The sequence below is a fragment of the Pan paniscus genome, chromosome X (genome assembly GCF_029289425.2).
Source record: "Pan paniscus chromosome X, NHGRI_mPanPan1-v2.0_pri, whole genome shotgun sequence".
Taxonomy (NCBI): Eukaryota; Metazoa; Chordata; class Mammalia; order Primates; family Hominidae; genus Pan; species Pan paniscus.
In genome coordinates this window covers 134,247,702-134,264,171 of record NC_073272.2, presented here as the reverse complement: position 1 = coordinate 134,264,171, position 16,470 = coordinate 134,247,702, and the positions used below count along the sequence as shown (strand labels likewise).

Here is a 16,470-nt window from a genome sequence, read left to right as displayed (position 1 = left end):
AAGCTTGTTTAAACAAGATCATATCTGCTTTAAAAAGGTAACCCTAGCAACATCATGCAGAACACATTGATGGTGGATGGAAGAGGGACTAGACGCAGGGTCACAGGCCAGGTCACAGATGGTGAGGGTCTAAATGAAAAAGGGAGAGTGAAGAGAAGGAGGTAGATTGGAGAAATGACCAGAAGGCTGAAAAAGAGGTTGCTAAGGTTCCCAGTAGAAACCAATAGATGGAGTGTGGCCATGAAAGGCAGTAAGAGGCTCTCCCTCTCCCTCTCCCTCTCTTTCCACGGTCTCCCTCTGATGCCGAGCCGAAGCTGGACGGTACTGCTGCCATCTCAGCTCAACCTCCCTGCCTGATTCTCCTGCCTCAGCCTGCCGAGTGCCTGCGATTGCAGGGGCATGCTGCCACGCCTGACTGGTTTTCATATTTTTTTGGTGGAGACGGGGTTTCGCTGTGTTGGCCGGGCTGGTCTCCAGCTCCTAACCGCGAGTGATCTGCCAGCCTCGGCCTCCCGAGGTGCCGGGATTGCAGACGGAGTCTCGTTCACTCAGTGCTGAATGGTGCCCAGGCTGGAGTGCAGTGGCGTGATCTCGGCTCGCTACAACCTCCACCTCCCAGCAGCCTGCCTTGGCCTCCCAAAGTGCCGAGATTGCAGCCTCTGCCCGGCCGCCACCCCGTCTGGGAAGTGAGGAGCGTCTCTGCCTGGCCGCCCATCGTCTGGGATGTGAGGAGCCCCTCTGCCTGGCTGCCCAGTCTGGAAAGTGAGGAGCGTCTCTGCCCGGCCGCCATCCCATCTAGGAAGTGAGGAGCGCCTCTTCCCGGCCGCCATCACATCTGGGAAGTGAGGAGCGTCTCTGCCCGGCCGCCCATCGTCTGAGATGTGGGGAGCACCTCTGCCCTGCCGCCCCGTCCAGGATGTGAGGAGCGTCTCTGCCCGGCCGCCCGGTCTGAGAAGTAAGGAGACCCTCTGCCTGGCAACCGCCCTGTCCGAGAAGTGAGGAGCCCCTCCGCCCGGCAGCCGCCCCGTCTGAGAAGTGAGGAGCCCCTCCGCCCAGCAGCCACCCCGTCTGGGAAGTGAGGAGCGTCTCCGCCCGGCAGCCACCTCGTCCGGGAGGGAGGTGGGGGGGTCAGCCCCCCGCCCGGCCAGCCGCCCCGTCCTGGAGGGAGGTTGGGGGGTCAGCCCCCCGCCCGGCCAGCCGCCCCGTCCGGGAGGGAGGTGGGGGGATCAGCCCCCCGCCCGGCCAGCCGCCCCATCCAGGAGGTGAGGGGCGCCTCTGCCCGGCCGCCCCTACTGGGAAGTGAGGAGCCCCTCTGCCCGGCCACCACCCCATCTGCGAGGTGTACCCAACAGCTCATTGAGAACGGGCCATGATGACAATGGCGGTTTTGTGGAATAGAAAGGGGGGAAAGGTGGGGAAAAGATTGAGAAATCGGATGGTTGCCGTGTCTGTGTAGAAAGAGGTAGACATGGGAGACTTTTCATTTTGTTCTGTACTAAGAAAAGTTCTTCTGCCTTGGGATCCTGTTGATCTGTGACCTTACCCCCAACCCTGTGCTCTCTGAAACATGTGCTGTATCCACTCAGGGTTGAATGGATTAAGGGCGGTGCAAGATGTGCTTTGTTAAACAGATGCTTGAAGGCAGCATGCTCGTTAAGAGTCATCACCACTCCCTAATCTCAAGTACCCAGGGACACAAACACTGCGGAAGGCCGCAGGGTCCTCTGCCTAGGAAAACCAGAGACCTTTGTTCACTTGTTTATCTGCTGACCTTCCCTCCACTATTGTCCTGTGACCCTGCCAAATCCCCCTCTGCGAGAAACACCCAAGAATGTTCAATTAAAAAAAAAGAAAGGCAGTAAGAGGAGTGAGTTAGTGAGTGGAGGGAAGATGAGTGTTCAAAAAGTATGTGTTGGGCCACGTGTGGTGGCTCATGCCTGTAATCCCAGCACTTCCGGAGGGGGAGGCGGAGGCGGGTGGATCACTTGAGGTCAGGAGTTCGAGACCAGCCTGGCCAACATAGTGAAACCCTGTCTCTCCTAAAAATACAAAAATTAGCCAGGCATGGTGGCGGGTGCCTGTAACCCCAGCTACTCAGGAGGCTGAGGCAGAAGAATCGCTTGAACCTGGGAGGCAGAGCTTACAGTGAGCTGAGATCATGCCACTGCACTCCAGCCTGGGCAACAGAGCAAGACACCATCTCCAAATAAATAAATAAATAAATAAATAAATAAATAAATAAATAAAATAAAGTATGTGTTGGATAAATAAATGTTTCTATGAAGCAGATAGTCTGAATTTTTGTTGGGTTTTAAAATGTATCATATTGCTGCTTAAGGAATATATCACCTCACTAATTATATGTTGCTTAAAGTATTAAAATCAGTTTGTTTTTTTCAAATCATTTGCTAGAAAGTAGAAGAAACAGCCAAGGTTGTAAAAATAACAATAGAAAATTGGTATGTGGGTAACTGAAAATTTACTACATATAAATTTTATTTGACAATTAGCAACAACTACTTTACCACAATAATTCGCTATTGTCAAAATATGGCTAGCTGTTAAGTATTTCACTATTTTTTGAATACTTGCTATGTTTAATGAGCTATTTTTCTGCTCAGAGGGGAATGAGAGAATTTTTTTCTTAAAAAAAAAAGACAGCTAATAAGCTGTTGTTATTACCCTCAGTTATTACTCAGAGACCTTACAATCCACTGAAGAAACCAGTCTTGGAAGCAGATTTTATATAAGAGACAAGGAAGTGCGTGTCAAATGAAAGCAAAGTGGGGTGGGAATAAAAAGCAAAGATGAAGTGGGTGTGTGTAGGGGGTGGGAGGTGGAAGACAAATAAGAAAGGCATAAGGTGGTATTTCAGTTGGACCTTCAGAACAAGGAGTTTGCCAGCATAAGCAACAGAAAAGTGAAAGTGCTTGGCATGTTTTAAGACAGGATACTGGCCCTGTGTGAGTGGCACACCAAGTTCGTGGAGGGAGAAAGGACTCTGAGGCCAAAAGCGTGAAGATATTAGAAAGCTTTAAATGTCATGCTCAAAGAGTTTGAACTGTGGGAAAATGATCTACTCTGTTATACATAGGAGAAGAGCAGGTTACACCTAATAGCACCATCTATTTAACTTTGGAATAGATATACTCAGATACATATCATCAGCCCTGAGCCTGGTTCTATTGCTATCCAGAGAATGGGTATAAACATGTCACGCTGGATGCGGTGGCTCACACCTGTAATCCTAGCACTTTGACAGGCCAAGGCAGGCAGATCACTTGAGGTCAGGAGTTCAAGACCAGCCTGGCCAACATGGTGAAACCCCATCTCTACTAAAGACAAAAAAAAAAAAAAAAAAAAGATCCGGGCGTGGTAGCAGGCGCCTATAATCTCAGCTACTCTGGAGGCTGCCACAGGAGAATCACTTGAACCTGGGAGGCGGAGGTTGCAGTGAACCAAGATCACATCACTGCACTCCAGCCTGGATGACAGAGCAAGACTGACTCAAAAAATAATAATAATAAAAAAAATCTGACAGTTGTGGACTCTTGACTGGCGCATAACTCAGACTGGCCTGTACTAATCATGTTCCAGGGTTGATATCTTAAGGAAATTTGTAATTCAAATCAATAGTGCTACTAGCTGACCCTTCTAACAAAAGTCAGAAATCTTTTCTGGATAAAACTTATATTAAAGGGATACATTGGATATATAATTTGTTGCTATAGGCAATAGTGTTATGAACAACATGCTAGAGTTGCTGTTTTAAGCATCTATTTAATGTGATAATGGTGATAATGCATGTAATGTGTTTAGCACAGCACCTGGCACAGAGTTTGTGCTAAATAAATGGTAACTATTACTACTACCACCATTATTACTACCATCATCACTCTAGAATACATCCTTTAATGATACATAAACAATTTGAATTATATGCTAAGTATTTATAAAACTAGGCTATCTGTCCCCTGTTACCCAGCAGTTTCCAGTCTTTTCCTATTTGATCTTTCATTTATTTATTTTTAATATATTTAATTTTTTAGAGCACTCTTCGGTTCACAGCGAAATTGAACAGAAATTATAAAGAGTTCCCACATACCCCCCCCGGCTCTCACACAAGTGCAGCCTCTCCCACTACCAACATCCCTCACCAGAATGGTGCATTTTTTACAACCAATGAACCTGCATTGGCACATCATTACCACCCAAAGTTCATAGTTTACATTTAGGTTCACTCCTGGTGTTGGACATGCTAAGGGTTTTGTATGACATGCATCCATCATTATAGTATGGTACAGAATAGTTTCACTGTCCTAAAATTCCCCTATGCTCTGCCTGTTTGTCCTGATCTTTTATTTTTTTTCTTTTTTCTTTTTTTGAGAAGGAATCTCAGTCTGTCACCCAGGCTAAAGTGCAGTGGCCAGTGGCCCAATTTTGGCTCAATGCAACGTCCACCTCCTGGGTTAAAGCATTTCTCCTGCCTCAGCCTCCCGAGTAGCTGGGATTACAGGCGTGCGCCACCACGCCCGGCTAATTTTTATATTTTTAGTAGAGACAGGGTTTCTCCATGTTGGCCAGACTGGTCTCGAACTCCTGGCTTCAAGTGATCCACCCGCCTTGGCCTCCCAAAGTGCTGGGATTACAGGCATGAGCCACCAGACCTGGCCCTGATCTTTTTGTTTTTAACAGAAATAGGCTCACATTTTTTCTCATTATAAAGCATATATACTCAATATATATAATTTAATACATTCTGAGTCTTTCCATGTTAAAATTCATCTGCAACACCATTTTAAGTGCTGAATATTATACTGTAAGGACGTACCATAATAATAAGCAGCACTTTTATTATGTGCCACACGTTTTATCTCACTCAATTCTCACAGCAACCCCACGAGGTAGGCATTATTATCACCTTCATTTTGCCTCAGAAAAACTGAGGGCTACAGTGATTAAGCAACTTGTCCAAGGGGTTATGCAGTCATTGCTAGAACTGGAATTCAAATACAGGTAACGAAGGCTCTTTCGATTGACCTATTCCCTATTGTTAGACATTCAGGCTGTTGCCATATTTTTTGCCAGCTCTTATAAATAATGTTGTAATAATATCTTTTAAGCTAATGTTTGTGCACATCCTTAATTAATTCTTTAGGATCAATTCATAGAGCTGGAGTTTCTGGGTTGCAAGGTTGTTGATACATATCACCAAGCTGCCCTCCAGAAAACTTATACAAATTTATTTCCCAGTAGTGTATTAGAATACCTATTTCCTCATACCCTCTCAACATTAGATACGGTGACTTTTTTTCTTTTTTACTTTGAACCCCAAATATTGCTAATTTAAAAAATATTTATGTGCCCATTCTTAAGGCATACTATAAAAATAATCAAACTTTCAAAGCAAGCAGAAAACATTGTGATTTATACAGTGTTGGAGATTCTTCCTCAGTGTTTCCCTTTAGTAACACTAATTGAGAAGTTGTGCAGTGGCATGAACAGAATCTGAAAAATTTAGGTTTTCCTGAAAAAATCTCATATACACATGGATATATATGTGTACATGTATACATTTTGCATGTATATGCATATATATGTATACGTGTATGTATATATGTATATATCTACATAGAATACACGTATACAAATATACATATATATACACATATATACAGATACACACACACACCTTTGAAGAGGCAGAATTTTAATACGTTTAATTCATGCTACTAAGGTTCACATCTTCATCAATCAAATGCCCAGAAAATTCACAATATATAACATGAAACACTATGGTTTATAAAGTTTATAATCTAATGAAAAAGATATATAACCTGAACTTAAATGTATACATATACTTTCTATAGAAATTATGACACTTTGGCTGTATTATAATGACATGTCATAAATAAGACAATTACTTTCTATTTTTTAATTTTTTATTTATTTAACTTTTATTTTAGGTTTGGGGGTACATGTGAAGGTTTGTTACATAGGTAAACATGTGTCACCAGGATTTGTTATACATATTATTTCTTTTCTTTTTTTTTTTTTTTGAGACGGAGTCTCGCTCTGTCGCTCTGTCACCCAGGCTGGAGTGCAGTGGTGCAATCTCAGCTCACTGCAACCTCCATCTCCCAGGTTCAAGCAATTCTCCTGTCTCAGCCTCCTGAGTAGTTGGGACTACAGGCACGTACCATCATGCCCGGCTAATTTTTTTGTATTTTTAGTAGAGATGGGGTTTCACCATGTTGACCAGGCTGATCTCAAACTCCTGACCTCAGGTGATCTGCCCACCTTGGCCTTCCAAAGTGCTGGGATTACAGGTGTGAGCCACCGCGCCTGGCCTGTTGTACATACTATTTCATCACCCAGGTAGTAAGCCCAGTACCTAATAGTTATCTTTTCTGCTTCCCTCCTCACATCCTCCCCGCTCAAGTAGACCCTAGTGTCTGTTGTTTCCTTGTGTTCATAAGTTCTTATCATTTAGCTCCGACTTATAAGTGAGAAAACATGGTATGGCAAATTTCCTTCATAAAATAATGATGAAAGACTTCCCTAGAAGAGATTATTTTTAATTTATACCTAAGGGATGGGAAGGAACCAGTTTAGGTTCAGGCAAAGGCTTAGGATTTCCCACTGAAAAACTTCATCCAGGAAATCATGAGAAGATGGACTGAAATTGATGACACCAGCAGGGAGATAGTGTGAAATGTCTGAGGTAGGTAGGATTTGAACTTGAGCTACAGAATCATAAGCTACAAGAATTTTTTTAATTGGACAAAATGTGGATCAAATCTTGTATTGGCTGATTCTTTTAGTAATAATGTGAGAAATTAATTGCAGAAAACAAGGCTTCTGGAAGAGAATTCTCCCCAAATTAAGTACTACAAGTGGCGTTTGCAAAGGAATTACCTTAGATAATTTTTCCACATGAAACAAAGTATTAAAATAGAAATAGTGACTTTACTGAGATGTAATAAACATCACTGGTATCTTTTGTGTAAATTTCCCACTGTGCCTTTTTCTCACACTCCAGGAAGAAAGAAAAGTCTTTGGAAGGAACCAAGAGTATCAGCACCAAGGAATGATGTCATGGTGTGAAGGTGGCTTGGAGTAGAAGTAGCGGGAGGTTAGGGAGGGTGCTGGGTGAAGCTAATTACTAAGAATTATCTCCAGTGAAGGGATTAAGATAGGAGGAAAAACCAAGCTTAGTTCCATTTAAGAGAGATCACAGAAAATTCATATTGTAAAGACATTAAGATTTTTAAAAATTATTTTTCATTTTCCTAGGTTTGCTGTTTTTAAGCCATTTCCTACTATAGTAACTAGAGATAAAATGCTCAGAAAATCCTAAACAAAGGGTTGTACACTGTGTTTATAAATGTCTCTGCCTAGTTTCAGAAGAGATTTAAGATGGTTTATAATGCTACTTAACATGAACTGAACATGGGCTAGATGTGCAGGGCATAAAGCAGGATCAGGAATGTATTACATGCTTGCAACTTTGTGGGCCATACACTAGATTTGGGGTTTGTGGTTGCCAATAGGAAAAGCAAAACCTAATGAGACAGATGTCAGTAGGCCTAAAATTAGAATAGATGAATTGCTCAAGAAAAGCACAACCTTTTCTCTTAGGAAGATGAGACATTTCCCCTGCTTCCTTTGGAAGAGGAGGGGGTGGGGATGGAGAAGTGACGCAGTGACACCCGGCTTGAGCAGAAGTGCCAGAATTCCTGGTGGGAGAGAAAGGAACAGGCATGGCAACTTCAGAGTTCTTAGGAGATAAAGCAAAGGGGCGATTTGGGAGAAGGCATAGTCTCAAGGTCAGAAGAGGTCTTTGGGCTTCTGTTCAACAGAAGTGGGTGAAGTAATTTCCTGAGAGAAGTGAAGAAAATATTTGCACTTAATTAAACAAAATAATTGTGAGGGAACAGTTTTGTTTTTTTTTTTTTTTTTACAATGCTTGGAAAATACACATCTTTATTTTTGTGTTCATTCAACACAAAAACCCATGGCTCTTCAATGCCCTCTGTCACAGCGATTTGTTTCTAAAACACGGTTTTACCTATATACGTATGTATACACACACACACACCCATATATATATATATACACACACACACATATAAAATATATATATATACATATATATGTGTATATATATATTTTTTTCATATGGAGTCTGTCTCTGTCGCCCAGGCTGGAGTGCAGTGGCGGGATCTCGGCTCACTGCAAGCTTCACTCCCCGGGTTCAAGAGATTCTCCTGCCTCAGCCTCCCAAGTAACTGGGATTACAGGCGCGTGCCACCAGACCTGGCTAATTTTTCGTATTTTTAGTAGAGACGGGGTTTCACTATATTGACCAGGCTAATCTCAAACTCCTGAACTCAAGTAATCCGCCCGCCTCGGCCTCTGAAAGTGCTGGGATTACAGGCGTGAGCTACTGTGCCCAGCCTGTTTTACCCATATTTAAATACATGAAAAGCAGCACCAATTTTTAAAATTGTGGTAAAATACACTAACATGAAACTTACCATCTTAACCATTTTGAAGTATACAGTTCAGCAGTGTTAAGTACATTCCCACTGTTGTGCAGCCAATCTCCAAAACTCTTTTCATCGTGCAAAACTGAAACCCTTTAAAATTGTACCCTTGCAAAACTGTACCCTTTAAACAACAACTCCCCATTCCCTCCTCCTCCCAGCCCCTAGCAACCACCATTCTACCTTCTGTGTCTATGAATTTGGCTACTTTAGATGCCTGTGGCACCAATTTTAAGGATAGACTAGTATAGGACATAACCATTAAACTTATAGTTTATGATATCATTCAATAATATTTGTATTTTTTCAAGAATAATGTTTCTATTTTGTAATATAATATCTACTAGAAATGAAAACACCTGTATTGCTCATGCTTTGTGAAAAACATCCAACTAGTATAGAAATGCATAAAGTAAAAATAAAATTCTGCCTATAATGTCATGCTCCAGAGATATCTACTAAAGATAGGTTGATAGATATCCTTCTCGACATCTTTAAATATATGTAAGAGCTTGCTATCCATTGATTTTGAACCCTGGGTCTAATTACTAGTTACATAATTAACTGTGGCTGCTGAAGATGGTAGGGTGGAAAGATAGAAGGAACCTGGGTCTCTGATGATGTCATTGGCCCACTGAACTAACCCGGCCTAGAACCTCCTTTTCTTGGGGCTTCTTATTATTTGAGATAATAATGCTCCTTATTGCTCCTTATTGTTTAAGTCTCTCTGTTTTTTGTTTGTTTGTTTGCTTTTGTTTTTGTTTTTGAGACAGAGTCTTACTCTGTCACCCAGGTTGGAGTGCAGTGGCGTGATCTCGGCTCACTGCAAACTTCACTTCCCGGGTTCAAGCGATTTTCCTGTCTCAGCCTCCTGAGTAGCTGGGATTACAGGCGCATGCCACCATGCCCGGCTAATTTTTGTATTTTTAGGAGAGACATGGTTTCACCATGTTGGCCAGGTTGGTCTTGAACTCCCGACCTCAGGTGATCCGCCCACCTTGGCCTCCCAAAGTGCTGGGATTACAGGCCTGAGTCACCTCGCCCAGGCTGTTTAAGTCTCTTCTAATTGGATTTTACTGCTTTTGCCAAAAGCAATCTAATTCATCATGTCATTCTCCTAGAAAATTCAGCAGTTCTATACTAAAGGTAAGTATATACTTACTTATGTCTTATAATAATAATGAAGTGATACTTAGACACAATAAAAGCATATGCATAGTATTGCTATAGCAAGCTAAACCAACAAGCCTTGAAATCCCCATCATCCAATAAGTTAAAATGACTTCAATTCTGCCAAACACAATCTGTTATATAAGATGGTTTATTTTAAATATACATTATATTAAACTGAACGTTATGCAAATTAGGAGCCTAGAATTCCTAAGGAATGTTATGCATTTTTAAAATGCCAAGAATCGCTGGGCACAGTGGCTTACGCCTGTAATCCCAGTACTTTGGGAGGCCGAGGCAGGCGGATCACGAGGTCAGGAGTTTGAGACCAGCCTGGCCAATATGGTGAAACCCCATCTCTACTAAAAATACGAACATTAGCCAGGTGTGGTGGCGCGTGCCTGTAGTCCCAGCTACTCAGGAGGCTGAGGCAGAAGAATCGCTTGAACCCAGGAGGCGAAGGTTGCAGTGAGCCGAGATCACGTCACTGCACTCCAGCCTGGGCAAGAGATCTGTCTCAAAAAAAAAAAAAGAAAGAAAGAAAGAAAAAATATCCTTTAAGTATTTGGTACTAGAAAAAAAGATTTTAAAATTATAATTTTTAAAAAGCCAGGTACACCGGTTGCTGACTATATGTACTATTACTGATTTAAAAAACCCACATATTTATTGAGCATTTAGTATGTGCCAGTGCTGTGCTGAGTGCTTTATACTGACCAAGGTAATCCACAACAAACCTACAAAGCAGTTACTTTTACATTCCCATTTTACAGATGAGGAATTTGCCTCCCAAATAACTGAGCCTGGATGTACAGTGCCATTTATAGGTCCTTGGCTCTCAGTTATTCTTCAAAATCAAATCTGGCTTAATCTCACCCCACTCCTCCTTCTACTGAAAGTGCTTTCAAATATAAGAATTCATGAGTAATATCTGTTTTGGTAATTCAAAGGACACTTTTCAGTCTGTTTGACGGCTTGACAGCATATGACTTACTACTTTTCCTTGTTTTTTCATGGTACTACTCTCTTCTGAAGCCTCCTCCTGCCTCTCTACTTAGTCCATCACTCTTCTTCTGACTGATTTTTAAGTGTTGGTGATTTTTAAAGTTTTGTCCTGCAACTTCTTCTCTGCTCTTTCTATACTCTCTTTGTAGGTCATATCATTAATTCCCACAGTTTTAAATAACAATCTACCAATGATTCCCAAATGGTTATCTCTAGTCCAGCTCTCACTCCTGAGCTTCAAACTAGTACATCGAACATCACTAGTTTACAGGTCCAAGAGAACCTCAAATGTAACATGTACAAAGCTAAACTCATCCTCCTTTGTAAATCTACTCTTCTTGCAATGGTCCCTTCTTATTCTGTGTCACCACCATCCCATCAGCTGCCCAAGCTAGAGACCTAGGAGTCAGGTTTGCCTCCACTGTTTCCCACCGTCCATTGATTCCATCTTTGAAATTTCTCCTGAATCTGGAACTTTTCTCCATTTCCACTACCATCACACTAGTCCAAGCTACCATCAGCTCTTTGCCAGGGTGATTGCAGTAGCCTATCTGATCTTCTTGCATATACGTTTGCCCTCTTCCAATCCACTTTCCACTCTGCAGCCAGGGCAATCTTGTAACAAATCTGATCATGTCAATCATTGGCTCAAAACTCTTCAATGGCTTCTCACTGACCCTAGGATAAAGTGCAAAATACTTAATATGACTTGAAGGCCCTACGATATTGCACTAGTCTACTTCTTCAACCACATCTCTCACCACTGTATCTTTACTTTCACTGTAGCTAAAATGCACTTCTTTCAAATTTTATACACACTCTTTTATCTATACACCACACTTCCTTTTCCAGGACTTCAAGCATGCTGTTTTCTACCAGGAATATTGTCTACCCCTGCCACCAATATCCCAAACTAGCTAACCCTCTCACATCAGTAAGATCTCAACTAAGATGTTATCTCCTCCCCAAACTCAGTTAGATCAACCCTGGCAACTAGATCAGGGCCTAATACATAGTGGGTCCTAAACCACTATGTTGGCTTCGTTGAGTAGAAGACTGGATAGGTATGGAAGGCTTTGAGAGGCAAGCAGGTGCTCAACAAATATCGTTGAATGGATGAGTAAATGAGTAGAAAGAAGAAATATTTATTTAATGAACAGTTATAATTTCTCCCACTATAAAATTAATGCATTTGTGGGAACAATATTGAATATCATTCTATGAAGAAGAAAATGTCTAGTTTTAAGATTAGCAAGCAATATATTTTTTTGTTTTTTTTTTGTTTGTTTGTTTTGAGAGAAAGTCTCACTCTGTCGCCAGGCTGGAGTGCAGTGGCGCGATCTTGGCTCACCACAACCTCCAACTCCCGGGTTGAAGCGATTCTCCTGCCTCAGCCTCCCCAGTAGCTGGGATTACAGGCATGCACCACCACATCCAACTAATTTTGTATTTTTGGTAGAGATGGGGTTTCACCATGTTGGCCAGGCTGGTCTTGAACTCCTGACCTCAGGTGATCCTCCCGCCTTGGCCTCCCAAAGTGTTGGGATTACAGGTGTAAGCCACCACGCCTGGCCACGAGCAATATTTTTAAATTGGTATCAAGCTATAACATTTCACTAAAATGTATTCTAGAGATTCTATCACATTACAAATCATATTATAAGAGAAATCTATAATACATAACACATAACACATAAATTACCAAACTGATTCAAGAAGAAATAGAAAATCTCAACAAACCTATAACAAGAGATAGAGTCTGTAATCAAAAACTTCCCAACAAAGAAATGTCCAGGACCAGATGGTTTCAATGCTGAACTCTACCAAACATTTAAAGAATCAACACCAGGCCAGGCACAGTGGCTCACACCTGTAATCCCTGCACTTTGGGAGGCCAAGGTGGGTGGATCACCTGAAGTCAGGAGTTTGAGACTAGCCTGGCCAACATGATGAAACCCCGTCTCTACTAAAAATACAAAAAATTAGCTGGGCGTGGTGGCGGGTGCCTGTAATCCCAGCTACTCAGGAGGCTGAGGCAGGAGAATCGCCTGAACCCGGGAGGCAGAGATTGCAGTGAGCCAAGATCGTGCCACTGCACTCCAGCCTGGGCAAAAAGAGCAAAACTCCATCTCAAAAAGACAAAAACAAAAACAAACAAACAAAAAACAAGAATCAACATAAAATCCTACTCAAGCTCTTACAAAAGTAGAAGACAAAGGAGTACCTCCTAATACATTCTATGACGCCAGCATTACTCTGATACCAAAGCTAGCAAAAGATACCACAAGAAAACAACAGGTCAATATCTCTTATGAATACAGATGCAAAAAGATTTATCCCAGGAATGCAAGGGTAATTCAACATGGAAAAAAATCAATGTAATATACCATATTAATCGAACAAGGTGGGGAAACACATGATCATCCCAAGAGATGCAGAAAAAGCACTTGAAACAATTCAACACACTTTCATGATAAAAATACTCAGCAAGGCTGGATTCAGTGGCTCACACCTGTAATCCCAGCACTTTGGGATGCCGAGGTGGGCAGATCACTTGAGGTCAAGAGTTCGAGACCAGCCTGGCCAACATGGTGAAATCCTGTCTCTACTAAAAATACAAAAAAATTAGCTGGGCATGGTGGTGCATGCCTGTAATCCCAGCTACTTGGGAGGCTGACCAGAAGAATAGCTTGAACCCAGGAGGTAGAGGTTGCAGTGAGCCGAGATCATGTCACTGCACTCCAGCCTGGGCGACAAAGTGAGACTCTCTCAAAAAAAAGAAAAAAAAAAAAAGAAAAGAAAAAGAAAAATACTCAGCAAGTAGGAGTAGAAGGAGATTTCCTTAACATGATAAAGGACATTTACCAAAAACTCACAGCTAAAATCATATTCAATGATGAGGAACAAGACAAGGATATGTATGCACTTTAGAAACTAGAGAGAGGTACTGGTTGAACAACATTGTGAATACACTAAATGCCATTGAATTGTATACTTTAAAACAGTTAATTGAATGTTATGTGAATTTCATCTCAATAAAATCATATAATGAATCATGTATTCACCTTGGCTTACTGATCTACAAGTATATTCCCTATGTTTACAGGATAATTAGTAGAAAAGAGTTATAATTTAGAGATTGCATGATAATACCATGAAAAGCAAATCTTATTTACAATTCAAGATAAATGTGAGATAAAAGTCTAAAAGCCTGAAAATTACTTTTAGGAGAGTCTGCAGATTTTCCTCTCAAAGTTAGAATTTTCTTTAAAAAAAAAAATGGGAAACCAGATGGTCTTATACATAAAATCTCAATGTTAAATCCATATGGGATTTAAAAATTAATTCTGTTGCAGCTGCAGCAATCATAACTGTAGTCAATGTGTTTATTTTTCCTTCAGTAATGTTTAGAGCAGTGTTTCTCAAAGTGGGAACTTGTTAGAAATGCAAATTCTCATGCTCCACCCCCATCTACTTAATCAGAAACCCTGGGGGTGAGACTCCCGCTGGCCATCTGTGTTTTAATAAGCCCTCCCTGTGAATGCTCAAGTTTGAAGACCATTGGTTGAGACCAATAAGCACAAGTCTTGGACAGGGAGGCCACTATAAGCATTTCCTTACCAGAGAGCGTCGATTCCTAAACGTTGTTCTGTTTGTCCTAATTCTTAACATGTCAGCTTGCAACACCTGTGAATTAAAACTAAAAAGAAAAACAAAAACATGTGTTATATAAAATCCATTACAAAATTCTTTTTTTTTTTTTTTTTGAGACGGAGTCTCGCTCTGTTCTGTTGCCCAGGCTGGAGTGCAGTGGCACGATCTCAGCTCACTGCAACCTCTGCCTCCCAGGTTCAAGCAATCCTCCTACCTCAGCCTCCCCTAGTAGCTGGGATTACAGGCACGCACCACCATGCCCAGCTAATTTTTGTATTTTTAGTAGAGACGAGGTTTCACCATGTTGGCCAGGCTGGTCTTGAACTCCTGACCTCAGGTGATCCACCCGCCTTGGCCCACCAAAGTGCTGGGATTACAGGCGTGATCCACCATGCCCGGCCACAAAATTCTTTTAAAGATTTCAAATACCTAAACAGCAAGGGTAAAGGCAAGCTGTGCAAAGGTAGAAATTAAAACACACACACACATACAGCCTTGGTTGGCTGGGCCTAAACAAGTCTCCATATAAGGTAAGGAATTCTCAAGCACACTACTTTACTCCTAATCATGCTACGGAGAATGAATATAATTTATTGTGAACTTGGAAATACATCATTTTCAGTGTAAACCTGTAAATGATTTAAATTTATGGTCAGAGATACAACGTGCAAATACCAATTCCCTCTCAACTCCCAAAGTTTCACATGAATACGAGGAATAACCAATAGCAGGGGTTGATGGAACTCAGATTTTTCACAGATGTGTTTGGTTTGGCCTACACAATGTTAAAAATGTTTTTGAATTTGTTTTGTACACTGAAAGATTTCACATAAAAAAAAAAAAACACCCAGATTCCAACGTTCTGGCTTCTATTGAAAAGTTGCAAGATTTTGCAACACTGGGCCATATTCCCATGATAACAATGGACTGAAGTTGTGCAGCTGATGCCCACTGAAGACAGGTCAGTGTCCTCAGCTTTGATGGTTGCCCACTCAAGTGAACTTGGTCCTATTTGACCTTGTAATCCTGAAGAAATCATCATTTCATTGTTTTTTCAGAGACGTCGTCCCGCTGTATATTGCCTAGGCTGCCCTCAAACTCCTAGGCTCAACGATGCTCCTGCCTCAGTCTCTCAAGTAGCTAGGACTACAGATCCCAGCGGTGCCCGGCATCTTTTCCTTTTTATTATAACTTTTTATTTTGAAACGGTTTAAGACTCACAAGAAGTTGCAAAAAGAATACAGATGGTTCACATGTACCCTTCATCCAGGTTCCTCCAATGTGAGAAATCATCTGTAATACTTTTGTTTTAGCTGCCTATATCCAATCAACTGCCAGTATTTTAGATTTTACCTCTATACTCGCTCTCTGATAACCACCTGATTCTTGTCAGGCTCCTTGCCAAAAACCAATTCAAGGTCTTTTTCCTTTTCCACAGACTGCATAGTCTAATTGGGCTCCTCGCCTCTCTTCTTTCCCTTCTCTAGGCTAACAGACTACCAGGGGCATCTTCCTAAAGAACAGTTTGCTCACAACTTTCAGTGACTCTCTTCAGTGCCTGTCAAATTCAGTTACGTTCTTTACTATGACATTCAAAGCTGTCCACGGTTTGGCTCCAGACTCTTCAATTTCAAGGACTAGTACAATTTCAAAACAAAATCTAGGCAGAAACATACGGTTGCCACCTTTTTCTTTTGCCAAGTCATTTTTTTTTTAAATCCCACCATTGACCAATACCATCATTTCATTTGTAAAATGACCCTTTGGTATTAAGAAAATAAGAGAATAACAATCTCAGAGTACAGTACAGTCCTGCCCAGGAAGGATAATTAACAACTACATAATGACATCTTTAATTATGCTGTACTTAACTCTTTTAAAAGCACGGATTGGTAAAAACTTCACCTGAGATCAGCACTCATCAGCAGATGAACATCTGGGAGTCAGGGGTTCAGGCAAAGTGGACCATTCAGTTCTCTGGAACACATCTATGCTTTTCTGCCTTCAAGTCTGTTCTATATATAATACTTAAAATACTATCCCAACCATTGTTCCCCCTCTTTTCCAGGGTGTATCCTATCAATCCATGAAG

The 16,470-nt window shown here is 41.5% G+C and overlaps 1 protein-coding gene across 5 annotated transcripts in view; it reads right to left on the bottom strand.

Moving 5' to 3' along the window:
- PABIR3 (PABIR family member 3) overlaps positions 1–16,470 on the bottom strand; it is a 59,729-nt gene that overhangs the window by 27,264 nt on the left and 15,995 nt on the right. For all 5 annotated transcript variants that reach the window (XR_004668932.2, XM_008967183.5, XM_008967186.5 and 2 more), the window contains exon 4: positions 14,346–14,424. Coding sequence is in view for 4 of the 5 variants with exons in the window: in XM_008967183.5 (XP_008965431.1) it covers positions 14,346–14,424 (79 nt within the window). In the remaining variant the exon portion in view is untranslated. The remainder of the gene's footprint in view (positions 1–14,345; positions 14,425–16,470) is intronic.